Source organism: Gavia stellata, chromosome 25, assembly GCF_030936135.1.
Source record: "Gavia stellata isolate bGavSte3 chromosome 25, bGavSte3.hap2, whole genome shotgun sequence".
Taxonomy (NCBI): domain Eukaryota; kingdom Metazoa; phylum Chordata; class Aves; order Gaviiformes; family Gaviidae; genus Gavia; species Gavia stellata.
In genome coordinates this window covers 4,465,345-4,485,251 of record NC_082618.1, presented here as the reverse complement: position 1 = coordinate 4,485,251, position 19,907 = coordinate 4,465,345, and the positions used below count along the sequence as shown (strand labels likewise).

The window sequence follows — 19,907 nt, the reverse complement described above, 5'->3', positions numbered from 1 at the left end:
ACTTGGGCAGCTTTCAAACGAGGCCACGTTCTGCAGTCCTGGCAGACAACGTTTCTACAGAGCTTTGCCTGGCTGAGGACAACAGGCAGACCCCTAAACCTGAGATACCCACGTGGAAATCCATACTGCTTCAAGAGCTTCTTTTTGGAGAGGACTTTCATAGCCTGAAGGAAGAAGGAAAAGCAGTGTTAAAACTGAACAAGAGCCAAAGCGCTCATTGCTGTGACACCCTTTCAACCTCCATCACAGACCTGGAACAGGGCGAGGACGCAGCGCTTCCACCAGCTCTGCGCTGCCTGGGGAGGCCTTTTGTATTCCCAGAGACTATTTTTGCCCCATAAACCTCTTCCATGCTGCCGGAGCAGTACAGAGCACCTACAGTGTGATCCAACACCATGCCCAAGACCATGAGCAAAATACTTCACGGGCATCCATCCTGCACCCATCAGAAACAGCGGAGCCAGCTCTGTGCAAGAGCACGGTGAAGGCACGGGGAGGGAAGCGGGTTTTTGCCAATGGCTTCTTCCCTCCCTTCTTGTACCCGACCATATGCTGGCAATGTCGCGAACCCCGGCAGCTGAGGCATGGGAGGGGGTCAGGATAATTTTTTCTGCCATCCAACTGGCTTTAGCATAGTAGCAAAAGGCAATCTGAATTTAATAAACAGTCTCTACGCCTCCATCTGCTCTGTGCGTTAATAACCTTTTTGAGGGCCACTCAAACAGCCCCAAGTGGCCCAGCGGATAAATATTTCATGAGAAACCAGCTCATGGTACAATTTGCTTAGGAAAACAGCCTACGCTCCCAGGAGCTGGGATGGTCACTCGCTCCTTCCCCTAGAATGGCTAGTTACTCCTATTAATTAAGCATCCAAATCTGTAATTCACACTGGAGTGACCCCTGTGAAATATAATTAACCAAGAACTCCCGCAGGACATGTCAAATGCCAAGGAATTTTGCATTAATACCACAGAGGCAGGCTCTCTGCACACTACCTGTTTTTAACACATACACCAGGAACAGGTCACCAAACCCATTTTGGCAAGCTCCTTCCTGAGCTGTTTTTCCTGGCAGCGATGCCGCCGTGTGCCCCAGGATCCCCACCTCCCACCAGTGCTCCCGCTGCAGCCAGGTTCACGGCTCGCTGAAAGGGTTGTTATTTTTGGTACTGATCCAGTGAAATCCTCTGGATTTGCACCCATGTAATTGAGAAGAGAGACTGTGTAGTTCTCAATCCTGCCTGACAGCTCCCGAGCCAACTGTTGGAAACGACGGTGTTGAGAGACAGTCTCAGAAGTGCTTATCTTTTACTTAGCACAGCACTGTGTCCAATACAGGCAGCCAAATGATTCGTGGTCTGCTGAAAAAGGATCCAAGATGCGCGCAACGACCTCCAAGGATGGCTAGGACCAAGCCTGGAGGACTTTCTATGCTCCTCGCTTTTATCTCTCCATAATGAAAATTCATGGGGGAAAAAAAATTAAAAAAAAAAAAAAAATTAAAGGAATTGGTACACCTATTTCTTTTTCAACCATTGCCAGCCTGGGAGGAGAAGGCTCCCCTTGCTCCAATCCCACCTTGAGTCCTCCATGCCTTCTGGCAAGGAGCTTTAGAAAAAGAAGAAATAGAAGACACAATTTGCTGCTGAAAGCTCCCAAGTTGCGTCAATGCTTGCGGAACCCAGCCTGAGGAACCGAACCATCGCCACCAGCCGTGCCCACATCTGGCTAGTCCTTCCTGGGGCAGGCTCTGGGGAGGGCCTGGAGGGAGCAGGAAGGTATGAGAAGAGCAATAGCAAAGACAAGAATTGCTCTCGGGGACAGGAACGGAGGGAACAAGAGCTACTGCTGTCACCTGAACTCCTTGAAGGATGCTATGAGGGGTGACAGGGAGATGAATGGGGATTCCTGTATCATAGGTGAGATGACTGTAAATCACCTCTATTGCCGTGGAAGAAGTACCAGGACGTGCTTATACCAACTTTAAAGCCAGTATCTGCTACTACACAAGCAGGGCTGGATCAGAAGAGAGGACCTGTCCCCACTGCGCTTTCAAATGCAAACAGGGAGACGAAGAGCAAACTTCATCATGAAACGGGCCAGAGCCACTTAATTATCACAAGAGCAGAGATGAGAGCACATAGCAGCGAAGCCTCACTTTAGTCACAGCACAAGTTAGCAGGACAAGGCTTCCTCGCTCAACTGTAGCTGCACATAATGGGAGCAACACAGGGATGCTTCAACAAACCTCTCCTTCCAGGCTCACGTGCCTCAAAGAGCCAAAGACATTTGTACTCACTGGCAGAGCTAATTATCCAGATAATGCCTTTCTGATAAAGAACCAGCTCAGAGCCAAGCCGAGGGATTTTCCCTTTGAACTGGCAAGCATTGCTTCAGCTTCCTTGGGAAAAGAGGGAGCCTAAAGGAGATTTCCTCCACACATGCCCTTCCACCCACCTTCCTTCCGACTATTCACACGTGGACATGGGTTGTGACATTTTCCTTTGAGAGGCAGTGGGAACCGTGTGCTGTCCTTTGATGTACATTTATTACCTCTGTTTACTGTTCTCCTCCTAGCAACCTTGCAGCTGGAAGCCACAGGGAAGCCACTTTGTGAGGACGCCGGAAGGAAAGGAGATCCCAAGTTTATGGAGAGGAGGGATGCCTGGGACACAGCAGCTTTCACAACAGCGAGACCTCGAGCCCGCATCCTGCTGCTGGTAATGACAACAGCACAATGGCCATTAGTTGGGGAGGGAAAGGTGATAAAATTGGATTGAGCCAAGGGAACTTATCACCTTGTGATGCTCTCACAGCACTTAGAATGTCATTTTATTTGGTAACAGGGGGACTTGCATTGCAAATGACCCAAACCCATGCAAGGGCAGAAGACCTGTGTACAGTCCCTACCTGCAGCTCCCAGGGGAGTGGGATGTTGCTCAAAGGTTGCTACTAACCACCTAAATCCTCTGCTAGAGCGTGACAGCACCCTGTGGGAATGCTGAGCAGACCAGAGAGCATTGCTAGCCCTTCCTCACCTGTACTGTCTGACAACGACATCCCTCAGATAAAGTGCTTAAGAGGGAAGCTGTGCCGGGAGAGAGGAGTGCTACACGCTGAGAGAAAAGCCTAAACCAGACAGGCTTAGCTGCCATGCCCCTAAAATCCTGCTCCTGCATTTGTCACCTTTTGTTCCAGACACCACTCGTCGCGTCGGCAGCAGAATTACATCGGCAGGCTGTGCCCCATCCACACCGCGACAGCCCGGGCTGGCAGCACGGCAGCCAGGATGCCTTCCTGGAGCAACCGCGCTCACCGGCCTCCAGCCACCTCCCAGAGGCTCCTGCTCTTACCCCGGGTGACCCAGCTCCTCGCGACCCCGCTGCTGAACAGCACGGGGGGTTAAAGCAAACCGGAGATCGTTTCCCTGGTCCTCACCGCACCGGAGCGCAACTGGCAGCAGTTCAGTAGCTGTTACATGAGCAAGAGGATGAGAAACACAAGAGTCGTGCCTTCCCTTCCCGCCTGGGTGGCAACCAAAGCGGATTCTCCAGGGACTAGAAAGTTCAAGGCTTGGTGCTGGCCACCTTTCCCTCAGCAGCAGCACTTTGTTCAGCCGTCTCTTTTCAAAAACTTGGAAGGAATTTCTCCTCAACATTGAGAGTTGGTAGAAAACAGCCCTCCATGCAAAGGAAACCAGATTAAAAAAGAAGGAAAAAAAAAAAAAGAGAAACCCACCGACAACCTACAATTCTATTGCTTTTGTCCAGAAGTAGCATAACAAATGTCCATCATAACCACTTCTCTTTGCAAGCTGATTTAGAGATTGAAAATAGGAAGGAGACATGACCCGAGGCATCACAGAATCAAATTCCATCAGCAAAATGACTCCAAACCAGACCTCCACCTGGACACATTTGCCTTTGCTTTTTATTTGCTGCTTTTTCACAGAGCTTGGCTTTTCTTCCTTTTTTTCCCCTAGTCACCGTCAAAGCACCTCCTGCGAACTGAGACATTGAAACCTCTCCAGCTGTAAAAGGTTCCTTGGCAGAGCCCCGTGAATGCTGCTGTAACAGCTTCACGTGCCCCAGCAGCAGCAGGGACCCAGCGCAGGGCAGGGACCTCTGCTCTGGGAACCAGCTCCGCATCCCAACGGGGTCCCCCCCTCGAAAAGAGCACTGGGTCACAATACTTGGTGCTGAAAATTCAACTTCCTCAGTCTAATACATTCCCTGCATCTGCTGATGTAAGTCAGCGCACTTTCACAGCCCTCCACGGCACTGCAGTTGTTCACAGCAATGACGGATAAAGCTCTTGGAACCACTCTCTCCTCTTTAACGGAAGGTTAAAAAAACCCACAAAGTAAATACAACCAACCCATCTACATTTTTCCCAAATGTGGTGATCAGCTTTTTTTCTTGAGAGTTTTTACTAATTCTAGGCCACATCCAAAACTCGTTAAAGCAATAGAAATCTTTCCTTTTGCTTTGACAGGAGCTAGATTCAATTCCTGGTACCTATAAACCCTGTCTTTTTGAAGAGAGCTAGCAAAGGGCCCCATGCCTCAGCAAGAATCAAGAGTTACACTCTGAATTATACTCCAAAATAAAAATTTTCTGTTTTCTTTAAATTTTTGCTCCTTTTTATTGCAGCACACTAGCTTAAAGAAAATAAAGCAGGCAGCAACACCCCGGTCTCGTGCTAAAACACTGCATGCATGAATCGGCTTTTAGGGGCTGATCACTAAAGGCCAACCAAGGACTGGTTTCCTCCAATCATCTGTTATTGCTTTTCACCACTGAGACAAAAACAACTCTCCAGAGCTAAATTTGGGGAAAAATAAACACACGGAAAGGGCCCTCCACAACTATCGGAATTGCAGTTGCTGCTACTAACTGCTAGTAACAGGCAGTTGCATTAGGTATCCCTCCGGGGGGTCGGGGCGCATTGCTGCAATGCAGCCTTGGACAGGAGTGAAAAGCAGAGCAGCATGGAAGTTATCTCAGCGCTGGGAGAGCACGTGGGCCAGACGTACCGGGAGGCATGAGGAGCTAAGCAACCATTAGCCAGTTATGCAATTGGTCACCACTTCTCTGAAGCTTTAAAGAGCTTGCCAGCTCCCGGGCTGTTTTAATGCCTTGGAAAAGCGAAGGTCCCTCCACTGCAGCTTGGCCTCCTGGTAAACACAAGCACGGGCACTTCTGGAAGGATTAGGGGTGATGGCCTGTCTGCATGTGACTGCAGCTGGGAAAGGCGGAAAGCTCCCACTGCCGCAGCCAAAAGGGTAGCACGTACATAAAACACAGACTTTAGCATCACAGCCTTTCGGCAGCAGTGCTGCCATCTGCCCTCTCCTCTCCCGTATGCTGACATCCACTGCAATGAAACACAGGCAGACACTGCCAATGCTCTCGCTCTGGTCCCGTCTCTTCATCTGCCGCAGTACTCCACACACCTCCCAGGATCACCTTCACGGCCCCAGGGTCCCAGCCAGGATCTGGTTCAGACCCTGCCTCAACCCCCACAACAGGAGGATGGGGGCAAACCGAAGAGCGTGTCCCTGCAATGCTGGCGGTAAGGGGGGGCTGCACACCCCGTGCCTCTTTGGGTAGGGAGGCTGAAACAATGCCCAGGCATGTGAGCCACTCTCGGGCTGCAGTAGCTTTAAAGTGTTTGCTTAGATTAGAAAAAGAAATGGAGATTAAGCGGGGATTAACTAACACACACCAGGCTATCCTGGACACAGGCTTTCACTTCTGGCTTTGATTTGACCAGCTAAATCTACGTCCACGGCGTTAACCTACATCCAAAACACGGACAAGAACGCAGTAGGCAATGCTAACCCAAACCCAGCTCTCTCCTGCCAAGCTGTGACAACTGCCCTGCCTGCCCTGGGCAGCCCGCAGCACAGCATGGGGATTCCCCGAACAAAAGGGCAGTGCCAAAATGTAAAGATTACAATTTTCAAAGCAAAAATATTTTCAGCTGGAAATAAATGTGATGTGATGCGTTCCCACTCTGTGCCACCGGTCCTGGCACTGCCTATGCTGGCAGGACAGATGGATCAGGGATGCCACGGCTGGCACCATCGCTCTCTGCAGAACAAAACTGTCTCGCTGCAGGGCATGGGAGGGACGACTCGGAGGGCGGTGGAGAAAGGGAGCCATCGGAAACAGCAACCGCTCCGGTGCGGTGGGTGAGTCAGCTCGGAAAGGACAGGGGATGGAAAGAATTGTGGTTCCTTTGCTTGGCCAGCTCCAGGGCACCTTGTCCAGATTTTTGTCTCATCTCTTCCATCCTTCATTTCAAGACATTTCTCCTGCAATTTCATGCCTGCTGGAAGCATGGAAGGGCTAACAAATACTAACAGGCATACAATTCCCACCCGACCCCTCCAACCTGGTGTGTCACTTGTAAATCCAAGAGCCAGGGAGGAAAAGCTAGCTGGGAAATAACAGGGAACGAGCATGCTTTACATCTCCACAGGATATTCTTATTCCCCTTTGTACCAAGACCAACAGCTCTGTGCACTGGGACAGGGAGCAGCTCACGAGTCTGCCCGGGTGCTCTAATGGGCCCATCTTCACCCACGTGAGGCCACTCCATTGCAGCAGAGAAATCTGAATCTGAAACCCTCCAAATCTGGCTTCAGCTCAGCAACGGATTTCAAAGCCCAGGTTTGCCTTCTCCCCTGCACCGTACACCTCGTGACCTGACAGTGAGGTCCTGTTCCGTGTACAGGGAGGCATCCCGCAAGGGGGTAAGATGCAGGGGAGCCAGGCACTGCCTGGGCCACCCTGTTCAGCATCTTTCTGATAAACGTCCCCATTTCCTTACAGAACATGCCTGCTCATTCCAGGCCGATCTTCCAATGCACAGCAGGTGCTGAATACCACCACCCACACGCCTCTAATTTCAGGTGACCCGCTTCATAGCTAGAAAATGTCAAGACAAATCAGCGATACGCTTCTGCAGCCTGCCTCCGAGTTCCCCGCCTGTTATGTAAGGCAGCCCACCCGACTTCCCTCCCGTTCGGCACCGCACGCAAGCGGGCGTGCAGACAGCAGCTCCATGCCCAGCGGGGATGTTCGATTCCTTGCATGCTACCCGAATCAGAAATGCATATGCTCAAAGCAGCAAGGCAGAGGGGACCTAGCTCTCAGGGGGGCAAAGGGGAATGAGGAGCAGCGGCGGCAGCGAGGAGCGGAGGGAAGAGACACTTACGTAATACTTTTCATCGTTTTCGTTGTAGGCCAGTTTCACAACACCGTAGGAACCCTAAAAATAAACACAAATTGCACAGTCCGTTCAGCAGCTTCACCTCATCTCCTTGCTGCTCAAGGCTGGTAGATGGTGGCCTTACACAGGGGAAAAAAAAAAAACCTTCAAGGCCCCCAGGCCATGCCTACCCCTGAGCAGTCTGCAGGTGATGTGACCCTGCACCGAGGTCGTAGGTTTTGGCAGCTCTGTTGGAGCAACGGGGCATTTGAGGCTTAACAATGTCTGGAGGAGTCGAGTGTTAGCCCATCACCTCCTGCCCTGAGCCAAAGCCACTGTGTCTGTCAACTCAAACATGGCTAGGGAGCAGAGAGAATAATTTTCCAGCAGATTTTTTTTGTGCAAGTTTGGAAATTCTTCATGAACACCTTTCCTGTACTTCTGCGCAAGACCATTTTCAGCACGAAACCTCTCCATCTCTTGATAGTAAATGGACTTCAGCGAGGACCAGCTGCCTGCTTTCCACCAACCGCATGTTGCCCAGGCAGATGCAGACCTGGATTGCTGCTGTATCCACAGCTCCAGTGACAGCCTGAAGCCAAACTCCATCCAAACCACTGTTTTTTCACAGTTCTGTGTCAACGCTATACATTTTATGCAAGCGAGACATGACACCATGGCTAGGTATCATCCCTGACAGATGCCTGTTGAATAAATGAGTGGGATGAACACTACAGCTTTCAGAACATTTCTCTTGACTTCACTGAGAGCTGGAATGAAGGTTCAGGTCTCAGAGGAGACTGACAAGCTATCTGGCTCACCCAGAAGCACAGCAGGTCAAACAGACCCTTCACCAATTTCAGGGTGCCTATCTGCTCGCTGTGACCCACAGGGAAGGAGGCAGCAGGGGCAAATCCACCAGAGAGAAGGCCTCATACTCTCCTTAAATCATACTTAAGCCAACAACAAAAGCCGTAAGCGGGACTGAAGCTGTGCGTGAGTTTCAGACGACATCTGCGGTACCACCAGCAGTGGTATCTCCAGCCTTACACCCTGACTGCCAGCAGCCAAAGGCACAGCCCACTGCGCAGACAGTAAGGGTCCCTCCTCCCACGGCCCGGGGCTTCTTGTTTTGGAGAGGAGTTTGGGTTAATGAAGCTTTTGGTGAAGGTCTCTGCAGCTCAGCGTTCAGTCCCTTCCAACTGCAAAGGTAGGTACAGCTTCCAGAGAGCACCGTTGCTCGTGGATCCATCTGCAATGGTGGCAGACATCCAAATGTGCAGGTGTCTGAACTGCTCGCCAGCCCAGACCTCTAAATAACTTTGGAGGAATCTCTTCTGAATCATTCTGCAGCTTTTAAACATGGACTAGAATTAAACTACCATCTCATTCATGGGCTTAAACTAGTCCTGATGGGGACCAAACATCTTTTTTTGGTTTTCTTTCCTTGTTGGGCTGTATTAATGCATCAAAGGCACTTAGTGTTACATTTGGCAAGCAAACACCTTGGAAGGGAGCCAGCTTAACCACCTTCAGAGGGAAGGAAAATAAATTTAGATTTCAGAGGAAGTAGCTCCACTTTGACCTTGAACAAAACTTGCTCAAACTAATAAAGCAAAAAACCCAACAAATCACCCCCAAACCAAACAGAAGTTGCAAGCAGTCTTGGCCAGTAAGATCCCTTGGGCTGGCACAGTCTTTCCACCCATACTCATGTGTGTACATGCAGGTTGCTTGTGACCAACGCGAGCTCCAGTAACATACCTTGCCGATTTCACTCTGCAGCTTGTACTGGTTTAATTGCACGCAGTCCTGCGGATCAAAAGGAGAACATAATTAGAGTATTGGTAAAAGGAAATGACTGAGTTTGAATCAGTATTAAGTAGAGGCAGAGTGCTGAATAATGAAAGACTAAATCTTATTTAAACTGGTATATGTTACACTATAGGCACTGCGGTTTTTTTGACAGCCCAGAACAAAGTAATTATCAGCTGAATTCTGTCTCTGGCTGTGCTGGTTTAACACCAGCGGCCCCTCCAGCCCAGTTCCCCAGCATCACTCCAGGTGCAGCCCGGTGAGCCTGACAGCAGCCCCCGGCCTCTCTTCATTGACCGTCTACATTGGACAGTGTTCAACGCCAAACAGAAAAACACCCGTCCCCAGCTCCACGGGGCTCTCCCAGGCTGGCTCCCAGCACCCAGGCACCCACACCAGCTCCAGAGTTGGAGCATGAGCCTGTACCTATCCCAATATCAGCCTGGCAAAGACAGGGACCCTCGGCGGGCCATGTGCGAAGGCTGGGGCTGCACCCAGGGAAACCTCACCTGGATCCCCGGCTGCTCTTTGAGTAGAGCACACGGAGCCAAGCTCCTTTGTAATGCAATACAAACAGTATGGATTCCCTTCAGCCGATACAGTATTTGCCAAAATAAATCACCCCGAAGCAGGCCTGATCTCCATCCGCAAGCTCTCCAGCACTGAAACCCCAAGGGGTGGGAGGGTGGTGGATGCAGACCCCCAGCAAGCTGTGACAAGGGTGTAATGACGGAGTGCTGAGTTACTCGACAGACCGGGAACCACGCAGGGACGAAGGGGGCCCCAGGCATGGACCGCTGGAAGTCAAGGTAGAACAGAGGGGCCATGCAGTCATCTGATGCTAAGTCCACCATATCGTACTACCTAACAGAAAACACTTCCTTTCACAGCAGCGGCAAAACCTCCATGGCTGCGTTTCACTTGGAACTGACCTCTCCACCCTCATGAATTACAAGAGGAAAATCCCAGACGCGGCAGAAGCCTGGGGGGTCAAGACCATGAGCACAGGGTGGGCACCTGCAGCTGCCCAGGAGCACCCAGGGGACCTGCCCGGCTCGGCCACCGTGAGGGGGTCCACAGGAGGACAGCACACACCTCGCTGCAAGGCAAAGCTCCTGGCACAGAGTCAGAGTGCTCTTGCGGGGATCTCTGCGGTGCCAGCACCGGGGAGCGCGGGCTGCAGTGGCTTTTGCCTTGGTCCTGACTTAACAGACAGCACTTCAGTGCGTTGCAGGGGAGGGGAGAGCCCCAAACTTGGCGGGGTGAGGGAAGGGGGGAGCTTCCAAGCACAGCATATGGTATGGGCTGAGCCTTAGATGGGACACACTTCCCCAGGCAGCATTTTAAAACACAGTATTTCTCCCTGAGAAAGCACTAAAGCAGGCTGGAAAGTCACTTCCAACCTCTGCACTGGGCACCTCTTTAGGAAAAAAGCTGATACAAAACGTGCAGGCAGGTAGATGAGCCGTTCCATAAACCTCAAAATAGCCCTGCAACCTACACAAGCAGTGCCAGGACAGCAAAGCTGTGCCAGGTGCCTTCAGTCCGTTTGTAAGACCAGGGGGTGTTATGGCCCCCTCCCCATGCAGCATCCTCACTAAAGGCAACTCCCCTGCCTCTCGGGATGCATTAGAGCGTGGATGTGGTAGGTAATTATTTTGACTTTTCCCCATCACCAACCAGAAAACACTCCAAACACAAGCAATCATCACCATGAAGGAGAATAAAAGAATGGGGAACTGATGACTTTTTAAGCTTGCAAGCAGTGGCTTGTCAGGAATACAAGGAATGATTTAAATCTTGATCTTGTTTCCAGAGAAGGAAGATTTTTCCACCACCCTGACAGGGAGGAAGAGCCAACTGTGAGTAATGGGGCCATAGACGTGTATTAACTGTGCTGCTAGCAAAGCACATGCCTTTCCAAAGGCAAAACCCAATCCGTCAGAACTAGGAGCAAGGACAGAGGAGAGAATATGACCCAGCAAAAGCCAAGATGCAAAGCATAAGACCTCTGAAACATAAGGAAAAGAAAAATGCCATTGAATTTTGTAGAAAGGACTCCTCTCCCTAAAGAAGGGAGCAGCACGCAGGAACCCAGTGTACGGACACACAGAGGACAAATTCCCCTGAAAACCCTGTGTCAGCAGATTCACTTCCCAGCGCGAGGTTGTGCTTTGCATCACGATGATTTTCACAAATTAAGCAGGAACGATTTTCTGTCGATGTCTCCTGCCCTGGGTTTCCCCGTGCTCAGCTTCGCACCCCTTGCCTCGTCCTGTGCAGAACTGCAGTGCTGCAGCGATGGGGAAACGCTCACAAGAGTGGCTGAGACAGGCAGGAAAAGCGAGCACCCCTCTGAGAAAGCCTCCAGCCATCTCAGTATCTCCTGCTCTTCAAACCAGCACGCTTGCAATGCCCAGGTTCTGTGAACAGGCCTCCTTCCCTGAGTAGGGATTACTCACACAAGTAAAGACAGGCTTTTATATGTGGCCACATACTCTTGGCTCTGCACTTGGTATCTTGTTTCAAGCCCAGGTGGCATCTCTAAAGCACACAGTTTGTTGCTCCTCCTTGCAAACACACCATCCAGGGAGCCGCGGTGGCATTTTTCCCTCCCACCTGAAGGAGCAGAGTCCTTCGTGCAGGACACAATCCATCCAGCTGGGCAAACTGCCTTGCAGAGCACTGATATGTAGTGTAACCGAGGAGGGACTATGTCTGCTCCCTGTGTCCGAGGCACCAATCCCTTTGACTCTGACCATCACCTTTCCACCACCCCTCTTACCTCTGGCTAGAAATTACCACTTTTAGCCCACACCAGACTTTTATCCCATCACCTGCAGCATCTCTCTGGACTTCCTCTGCTGTTAAACGGAGCTTGTGAGCAATGCCAGGACACCTGCCTTTGGGTGATGGTTTTTCAAAAGGGATGGATAAATACTGGGATGGGAGCACCCAGAGAGGGTCCGAGGGAAAGGCGATGACAGAGTCTGGGCTCCAGATCTGCAGCACAGCCTCCGAGAGTTTGCACTCACTATCGCTGCATCCCTACCCGATCCACACCTCCATCGCTCTCCGCTCAGATAATTACTGGTGAGAAGCACTATCAGAAGCACTATCATTTTAGCTTCTGCAGTGCTTCAAGCACTTGAGCTGAATGCAGCAAAAATCAAACCAGATTATAGGTGCTTTCTACCTTTTTTTTTTTCCTTGCAGAAAGACCATAATTCACAGCTCAAGCGACTCCTGCCACGTGTTGGGCAGACTGGCAGGGTTGTTATGCTGTTATTATTTGGTTCTCCTGCAGGAAGTGGGATAATTGAACTATTCCTTTATCAGAGGAAAACACCCATCTTTGGGCCAAGTGTTTCTTAAAGATAACATTGTACAATCCTCTTGATTTCATCACGCCAATGTATTTGCAACTGCTGATAAATACGAACAGAACAAGAACCTAATGAGATCCTTTAATGAAAAGCTGTCAGCATATTAGACTGCTGTGTCCGTCCAAGTGTGCAGCAATTGTTCTGCCTTAAAAAACAAGATGCCCCATTTGTTAACATGTCCAAGGTATTACTCAAGAGAGAGGGTAGGGGGAATAAATGCCACAGAAAGCAAAAATTGATGAAAAATCATAAAGCGCAGCTAAGTCTAGAGTCCAGGCCCAATTCCATAAATCCATTGCTGCCACTGCTGTGTGACAGAAACCATGAGAAACTGAGAATTGAGCCTTTGCTGTCCGGGAGGACACCGGGATGGGAAGGAAGCGCCAGAGCTGGTTTCCAAAGTAAGACATTTCTGAAAACAAATCAGACTGTCTACATACAGACACATATAATGGAGAATTTTGCCCCCGAAAAGAAGCCAAATTCACCAATCCCAAAAGAATTATATGTTTCAGCAATTCAGAGATACACTTTAAAGAGAAGCATGGGAAAGAAAATGGGGAACTAAAAGCCAGTTACGAAGACAGCACTGGTTTAAACTTATCCCAGCTGGAAGAGGAAGTGAAAGCAGTTCTAAAACCAGACAAAATGAAAATAAAAGCCAGAAAACGGGTATTTGGGGCAGCAATGACTACAAATTAGAAAGTTGTCCAGGGACAGAGAAGGATACACATGAAGCCCAGAGCTCACAGAGGTAAGAAAAAGAAACAGATTTTTAAACAACATCCAAAAAACAGTGCAAACCTGGAAGCCCAGCATCACGACTGGCCACTGGCAGGAGCACTGGCCACAGCTGGGCAGAAAGTGCAACACTGAAGCTCAGCACCACAGCCTTGGGTCACCCATCCGAGACCCCAAAGCTGGATGCAGGAGCTCGGGCACCCGCCGGGTCCCTGGGGTACCATTTGGAAAGTGGCTAGAAGAATAAAAGGGGGCCAGGACCAGTGGGACGAAGGCAGCCCTTCTGCAACTGCAGCTTTGGGCTTTCTCCTTCTCTCAACCCTGCCCTTAGACAAGTTGGAAATGTGACTTTTAAATAAAGGTTAATTAATTCAAGGAAATTAGCAATGCCTGTGGGGGATTCTTCTTTGAAGAAATATTTTCCAAGTATCTTTGATCTTTTCAAGAGAGCTCTAGTTTGAGCACCGCACTAAGACCTCTAGAAGAAATTAGTTTGGACAACTCATGGGGCTGGAAGGGGAAATGCTCCAGCCCACGCTGTGTAGGAGCTCGGTCTCCATCACTGCCCTGCTCCCACCCGCATTGCGTTTACCTTTGCGTACAGCAAGGAAATCGTGACCTTGTGAAGAAAACCAGGCAGCTCCAAGAGACTGGAGGAGCACGAGACCTGGATCAATCCAGCGCCGAAGCACTGCCTGTCACACCTCTCAACACCAGTTCCTTCAAACCAGCTGGCCAAACAAGCAGGAGGCCTAGGATAAAGATGTGGAAAGCCAAGGAAAGAAAGGACAAAGCAGCAATTAATTTTCCGTACCTCTGGGATAAGCCATGGACACCAAGCATAAGAAAATTCCCTTTGTCAGCTCGTCCTTCTCCCTGCATTGCTTGGGCTAGCAGCATGACCAAGGAGGGAGAACACAATGGCCCGACTCATCCTCTCCACTCCTGCTAAAGCACACACGGCCCCAGCCCACCACCACGACATGTGGGGCCGCCCAGGCAGTGGGGAGCTGGAACCACCTCCCGCTGATCCCCGAGGATGGAGGGACCACACGGACAGCGGGGCTGGAAGAAGCAGGCTGCCAGGGAGTGGGTGGATGCAGGGGGGAGAAAGGGAATGTGTGAAAGAAAGGACGATTCAGTCAGAAGAGACTGGAGGAAGAGAAAGTATAAAGCAATTAACTGTGCTGGCAGGTCTGGGGAGAAAGCCTGGAAAAAGACATCTTTTATTCTTCATCTAGGCACTCCCCAAGTGAGATTTTTCTTGGCTACCTAAAAAGGTTGGTTTGGGATGGCAGAACAACAGAAAACCAAACAGCATCACTTTTTCAAATGCCACTTTCCGACAAGCAGCACTTCTACCCTTTCACAGATAGAAGCCCTGCCATTTTAGGTGGGACAAGCTCTGTCAAACACGGTGATGAGACGCCCATCAATCTGTAGAAACATATTCACAGGGAGCCTTGCCCTGGTACATACAAGCAATGGAGCATCGTCTGTGCAGCAAAGCAGACGCTGCTTTTAGCGGCCCCAGGAAAACCCTCCCCTCTCGCCATGCTGCCAGCACTGAGCAGGAGCCGGGAACATCCCATCAACAGAGGCTATGTGGGCCAGCGACCTAAACTCTGGGGCCTGTGCCTCAGCTCTGCAGAGTTACGTAGGCTTAATAGCTTCAGCTTAATCACTTCTGTGCCACAGCTAAAGGCAAAGCCATTCCCTTCTTAGGGCGAAGCACTGATGGGCAGCCAAGGCAGCAGAATTCCCACCAGCCTAGCGGACACTCCTACTGGAGAAGGCGACGCTGAAAGGACCTTTCAGGCCATAGTCCATGGATAATCTAAGAAAGGAAGGAAACAAGCAGGGAATTTTTAAAATTACAGATCAATTTTGATAGAGAGATGACAGATCAGGTTAATTAAGTACACAGTAACGCTGTCAGGAGAGCAGAACGGGTTACTTCTCTTGCAGAGTTAATACTGTAGATCCAGACTTATCAGCAGCGGTTGCAAGACACCAGCAGCTGCCAACTCTTCGTCCCAGGGCAATTAGCTAATTGCTTGCTCTGCTCAGTTGATTGGGAACTGCCTCTGTGCAAGACAACAAGCCCTGGCTCTGCTGCAGCCCTGCCAGCCTAGGAGCCATCGTCTTCCTCAGTAACAAACCCAAGAAACCCCGCTCAGAAGGCAGGCGATTGGGGTATCAGATGCGGGGTTGGGATGGCATGATTCACTGCCCGCTCGCAGCGCCAGGTGAGGTTTCCTGCAGTCTCACAGGGCTCAGCTTCGGCTCTTGGCCCTCTGATCCCTGAATACAAGTTTTTCTCCCAGCCTGTGAACAAGTATTAAATCAGCAATAAAAAGCTCAGCAGCGTCTCTCTAGCTGAACACATGGTTCTTCCATAATGTAGCAGAGAACAACAGAAAATTCACCTCTGCCGTTTCCCCGTAGCACATCTCTCCATTATTTCTCCAGACAGTCAAGAACACGGAACCACTGACAGCAAGGCAGCGAGCCACCACTCCTGCTACCACTGGAGAGGGAAAGCAGATTCAATCCTAGATCGCTATCGGCGTAACACAGAACATTTTGATATGCAGCCTCATCCATCTCAGCTCCTGATGGACGGCACCTGCACGTGTGCCACTGATAAAGCCCAAATGCTCACGAACTTCATTTTTGCACAGACTGTAACGCACTCGGGCAGCGGCTGCGAGCTGGAGCGATAGGTATCCTGCCACCCGGAAGGCAGTGACTGATGCTGGATACTCAATGCAAGGAGAAAGGAGCAACTCCGAAATGACTTTAAGCAGGTGAGAGACACGGACTTGAGTAGCAATGTGTAGCTTACCTAGAACAAGATGTGTCAAAGAGTCATTTGCAGGGAGACAGGGCAATGCTGTGACCAGTGAGCTGGATCTTGTCAGTGTGACCTACCAGCCGCCCTGCTCACTGAGGGTCTGTGTATCAAAATGATCAACAGAAAACACAACAGCAGCTGCTACCAAGTACACCATGATTGCATTTCTCATCACAGGGTTATTTTATCCCCCATAGGACCAAAAGCCTCAACAGGGAGTCCCCTGTAACTCTCACAAGCCCTGCCCCTACCTCCTGGCTCTGCTCAGTCTTCCCTGCCCACTAGCTCTGCTAATTGCTTACAGCAAACGGATTAAGCAAATGCATGTAACAACATAAGATCGGTTCTCCATTTCTCTTCTGAGCTCCCTGCTGTATCTTGGTTAGCTGTATAGCTTGTATTTGGACTGCCAGTGTCTCTCACAGCCAGGAACACAACCACCCTGCAACAACCGCTCAGCAGCAACTGGCAGGTCCCATGCAGGGTGCTGGAGCTGGGCTGCACACTCGCCTTGCTGTCACACACCTCACACTTATTTCTCATTATTTAGTTGCCAGCCTCAAACTTTATCCCATAAACAAGCACGCATCTTCCTAGTCCTTTTGCTATTCTTTATAGAATACAGATACTGTCCCTATAAGCTGGGAAGATAAAGCACGGCTCCCGAGAGCACCGCTGCGAGGGCGAGCACCCACCTCCGAACGCCTGGGCTCCCTTCCCCCTCGTACCGCAGCAATTCTCCATTAATATGAATGATGCTTTGCAATGAGCACGGCTTTGTTAAGCAGCTGCGCTGCACCAGAGCAGGGCTCTAAATAGTTATATCAAAGTGACCATTAAAAATGCAGCGCTGTGTAACGGACTGCTGCAGGAGCAGCAAAATGAATGGCTCCGCAACTGCATTTCAAACTAAGCATTTCCTACCCCAAGGCAGTAGCTGTTGCTCCCCAAGATGCAGGTGCTGTGGAAGAGGACAGAGTATTGATTTTGAATTTGCTTGCAGATGGGAACATGCGAGTCACACTCGACTGCAGTTACTTTGAAACAGATTTCGGACAAGCCCCACTCCTGGCACAGTCAAAGTACTGCAGGATGGGAGAGCTGGCACACAAGTCACGTCCGCTTCCAAGAACCAGCTCCTCTCCCTCCCCGTCTCCCTTATTAAAGCATACGGCTGCTGTCAAAGAAGCCGCAAGCTCTGCAGTGCACCTTCTGCAGATATCCTCTTATCGGCTGGGGATACCACAACCCATCTCACAGCTAATGTGACTTGCAAAACTTCCCAGAGGATAATGGCTGATTTGCTCGTGCACAGCACCGGTCCTCTCAGATGTGCAAGGGGAAAACACCCACTTTTCAGGAGAGAAACACTAAGCCACACAGATGTTAAGCTCCAGGTCACCTGGACCCACACTGGCAAAAGTCTAAACTCCAGTGATTTGGATCCCTTATGACACAGGGCAGGACCACGGTGGGATTTAGGCATCGCGGCTGGAAGTACCACGGAGCCCAAGAGCAGCACATTGGCACAGTGGCACCGGCAGAGCCATGTTCAGCAACTTGGGTGAGGAAGAGTCAGACTGTAACTGCTCCTGAGCCCCTGGCTGCTGTGTTCGTCCCGCTTCAGTGCCAGGGCACAGCAGCAGAGGTGAATCCATGGGTGAGCATTGCTGTACTGTCAGTTCTAGAGGAAAAAGATTGAAAACGCCCACGGGAAGGGCCTGTCCCTCACCAGAACAAGGCTCATGGTCACAAGATGAACCAGAGGCTTCTCCTGAGCTCACCTCCCATGGCACCAGGGCAGGAGATGCAGCCCTCCCTGCAGGGTAAGGCCAGCACGTCCACACCACCACTGCTCCTCTCTCCAGCACGCTGCCTTCTCTCCGTTACGGCACCTCAGAGTGAGACCACGGAGTTGTGGCACCCACAGACATCCCCCACCCCTCCCTCTGCCCTGCCCCATTCCCCAAGAGCAGAAACGCAAAACAAATATGACCGGGAAACAAATTCAGTCTGGAGAAAAACGGCAAGGCATGGAAAACTTGTTTTTCCTCCACAAATAGCAGATAAAAATTTCAGGAAAAGGCACAGCCTGGGCTTGGGGGATAATTCAGGTGTGACTCCGTGTTTTTTCCCAAACCAGCTGCCAGCGCCGGTGAGACAACGTTCCCTCTCCAGTACTCCAGACAGCCCATTCCCTACTGAAAAACCTTCCCCAGCCAGTAGCATTTTACAAAATATTTTGGCTTCAAGAAACACCCATTGTACACCACCTCCCTCACGCCTGGCTGTCAAAGAAAGCCCTGCTGCGTGCCTCTTCATGGGCATTGCTGCAGGCTCAACATCTTCAGCACGACACCGGGCAGCATGGCCCGAACAGCCCCCCTCTCTGCTCCCCGTCCTCCCCATGACGGCACATCACAGCGCAGGGAACTGCAACCAGCAGCCGCTTCCGTCAAGACACTTGACCACTAACAGTGTGTTACACCTCTGGGACAGGTCTGAGCCCAGGTCTGGTAGCGGGAGAGCAGCCGCAAGACGGATGGCAGGAACAGTCGCAGCCACCCAGAGATGCTCCTCTGAAGGAGAGGGCGGCCACGGCCCCTGGTTACCACTGCTGTCACAAACGCTTTAAAGAAAGGAAAATCCTGACAGGAGTAGGAAACACTAGTGCATTTAAGCTCTTTAAAAAATTAAATCATGCCTTCAATAATAGCAAAACACAATAGGAAATAGATAATCTCCAGAAGCTTAAATCCATAAAATACCATCGGCAAAGCTGCTGTGACTGATAAACTCCCGAAGGGCACAGACAGCAGGGACACGGGAGCAAAGCCATTTGGCCACAGCCCTTTCTCTGAACAGCCTGACAGGCCTTCTGCATGCTACCACTACACAACAGGGGTCCGGCCGCTTAACAGGACTACCCCAGGCAGGTAAGGGCTGAAGGAGCCAATGCCAGGACCAGGGCTACACCCAGCAGCGGTCTGGGGGATGGACACAAAGGCGTTCAGCCATTCCAACCTAATACAATCCTGGTTTCAGGAATTTTTTTTTTTCCCCTTTAGAAAAAGGCTCCCATTACCAGTTAAGAAAGACTTACCTTACCTCGACACCACAATTATAGGGGAGAACATGCCTACCTCAGAATCCGATATGGAGACCCGATTGGACTCTATTGTTGGTCTCCTCATTATACGTGGCGATGGCCCTGTAGCGTAAGCACCATAACCTGGAGTGTTGCTAGAAGCCAAATAACCTCCTGATGATCTCTCCTGAAGAGACAACTTCCTACTTGATAGGACAGGCCTAGTGAGAGGTCTCTTGGGAACATGCCTCCAGTGAGCATCTTCTGGCCGTTGGGAAGGCAGAAATTCATTCATTCCCACATCACTGTTGACTCCATTTCTTTGGATGTCTTTTATGTTGTCAGAAAAGACTGTGTCCTTTTCATCAGTGTTGTCTTCACCATTTTGGTCACTTTTGTCTGGGCCAACAGCCACATCTATGGCTGCTACCCGCTCTGCCAGTTCAGTCTGCGTGTCCTTGCAGCACGTGTCTGTGCTTCCATCCATGGCGTTTGTTGGAGAGTCCCCCATCGCTGTGTCCAGCTCGTATGGTCTCAGATGGCACTGCAGAGAGCTGTGACGCTAGCACTCACAGACAGCATGTGGCATGAAGGAATCTCTCCATGAAATACCTGAGAGGAAACACAGAGGTAAACTGAATAATAATGTTCACTCAACACAAACATAACCAAGACACCCATCTCTGGCTTCTTCCAGTGTTTAAAAAAAAAAGTGAAGGCAAAACACTGGCAGGCTGTAAACACTCGGAAGGAGTGTTTACACTGTAAAAGTTGCAAACACTCGGAAGGAAAGGCAAACCCAA

At 50.5% G+C, this 19,907-nt stretch overlaps 1 protein-coding gene across 2 annotated transcripts in view; it reads right to left on the bottom strand.

Annotated features, from left to right (window-relative positions):
• CAMKK1 (calcium/calmodulin dependent protein kinase kinase 1) overlaps positions 1-19,691 on the bottom strand; it is a 61,849-nt gene extending 42,158 nt beyond the window's left edge. The window contains exons 1-5 of one of the 2 annotated variants that reach the window (XM_059829087.1): positions 19,514-19,691; positions 19,160-19,462; positions 8,982-9,029; positions 7,224-7,277; positions 113-164 (exon numbers count right to left, since the gene is read on the bottom strand). In XM_059829087.1, the coding sequence (XP_059685070.1) occupies positions 113-164; positions 7,224-7,277; positions 8,982-9,029; positions 19,160-19,462; positions 19,514-19,615 (559 nt within the window). In that variant the 5' untranslated portion in view covers positions 19,616-19,691. Of the gene's footprint in view, positions 1-112; positions 165-7,223; positions 7,278-8,981; positions 9,030-19,159 lie in introns of both variants that reach the window. The other variant, XM_009814625.2, reaches the window with a different exon arrangement.
• Positions 19,692-19,907: the final 216 nt, after the last annotated feature.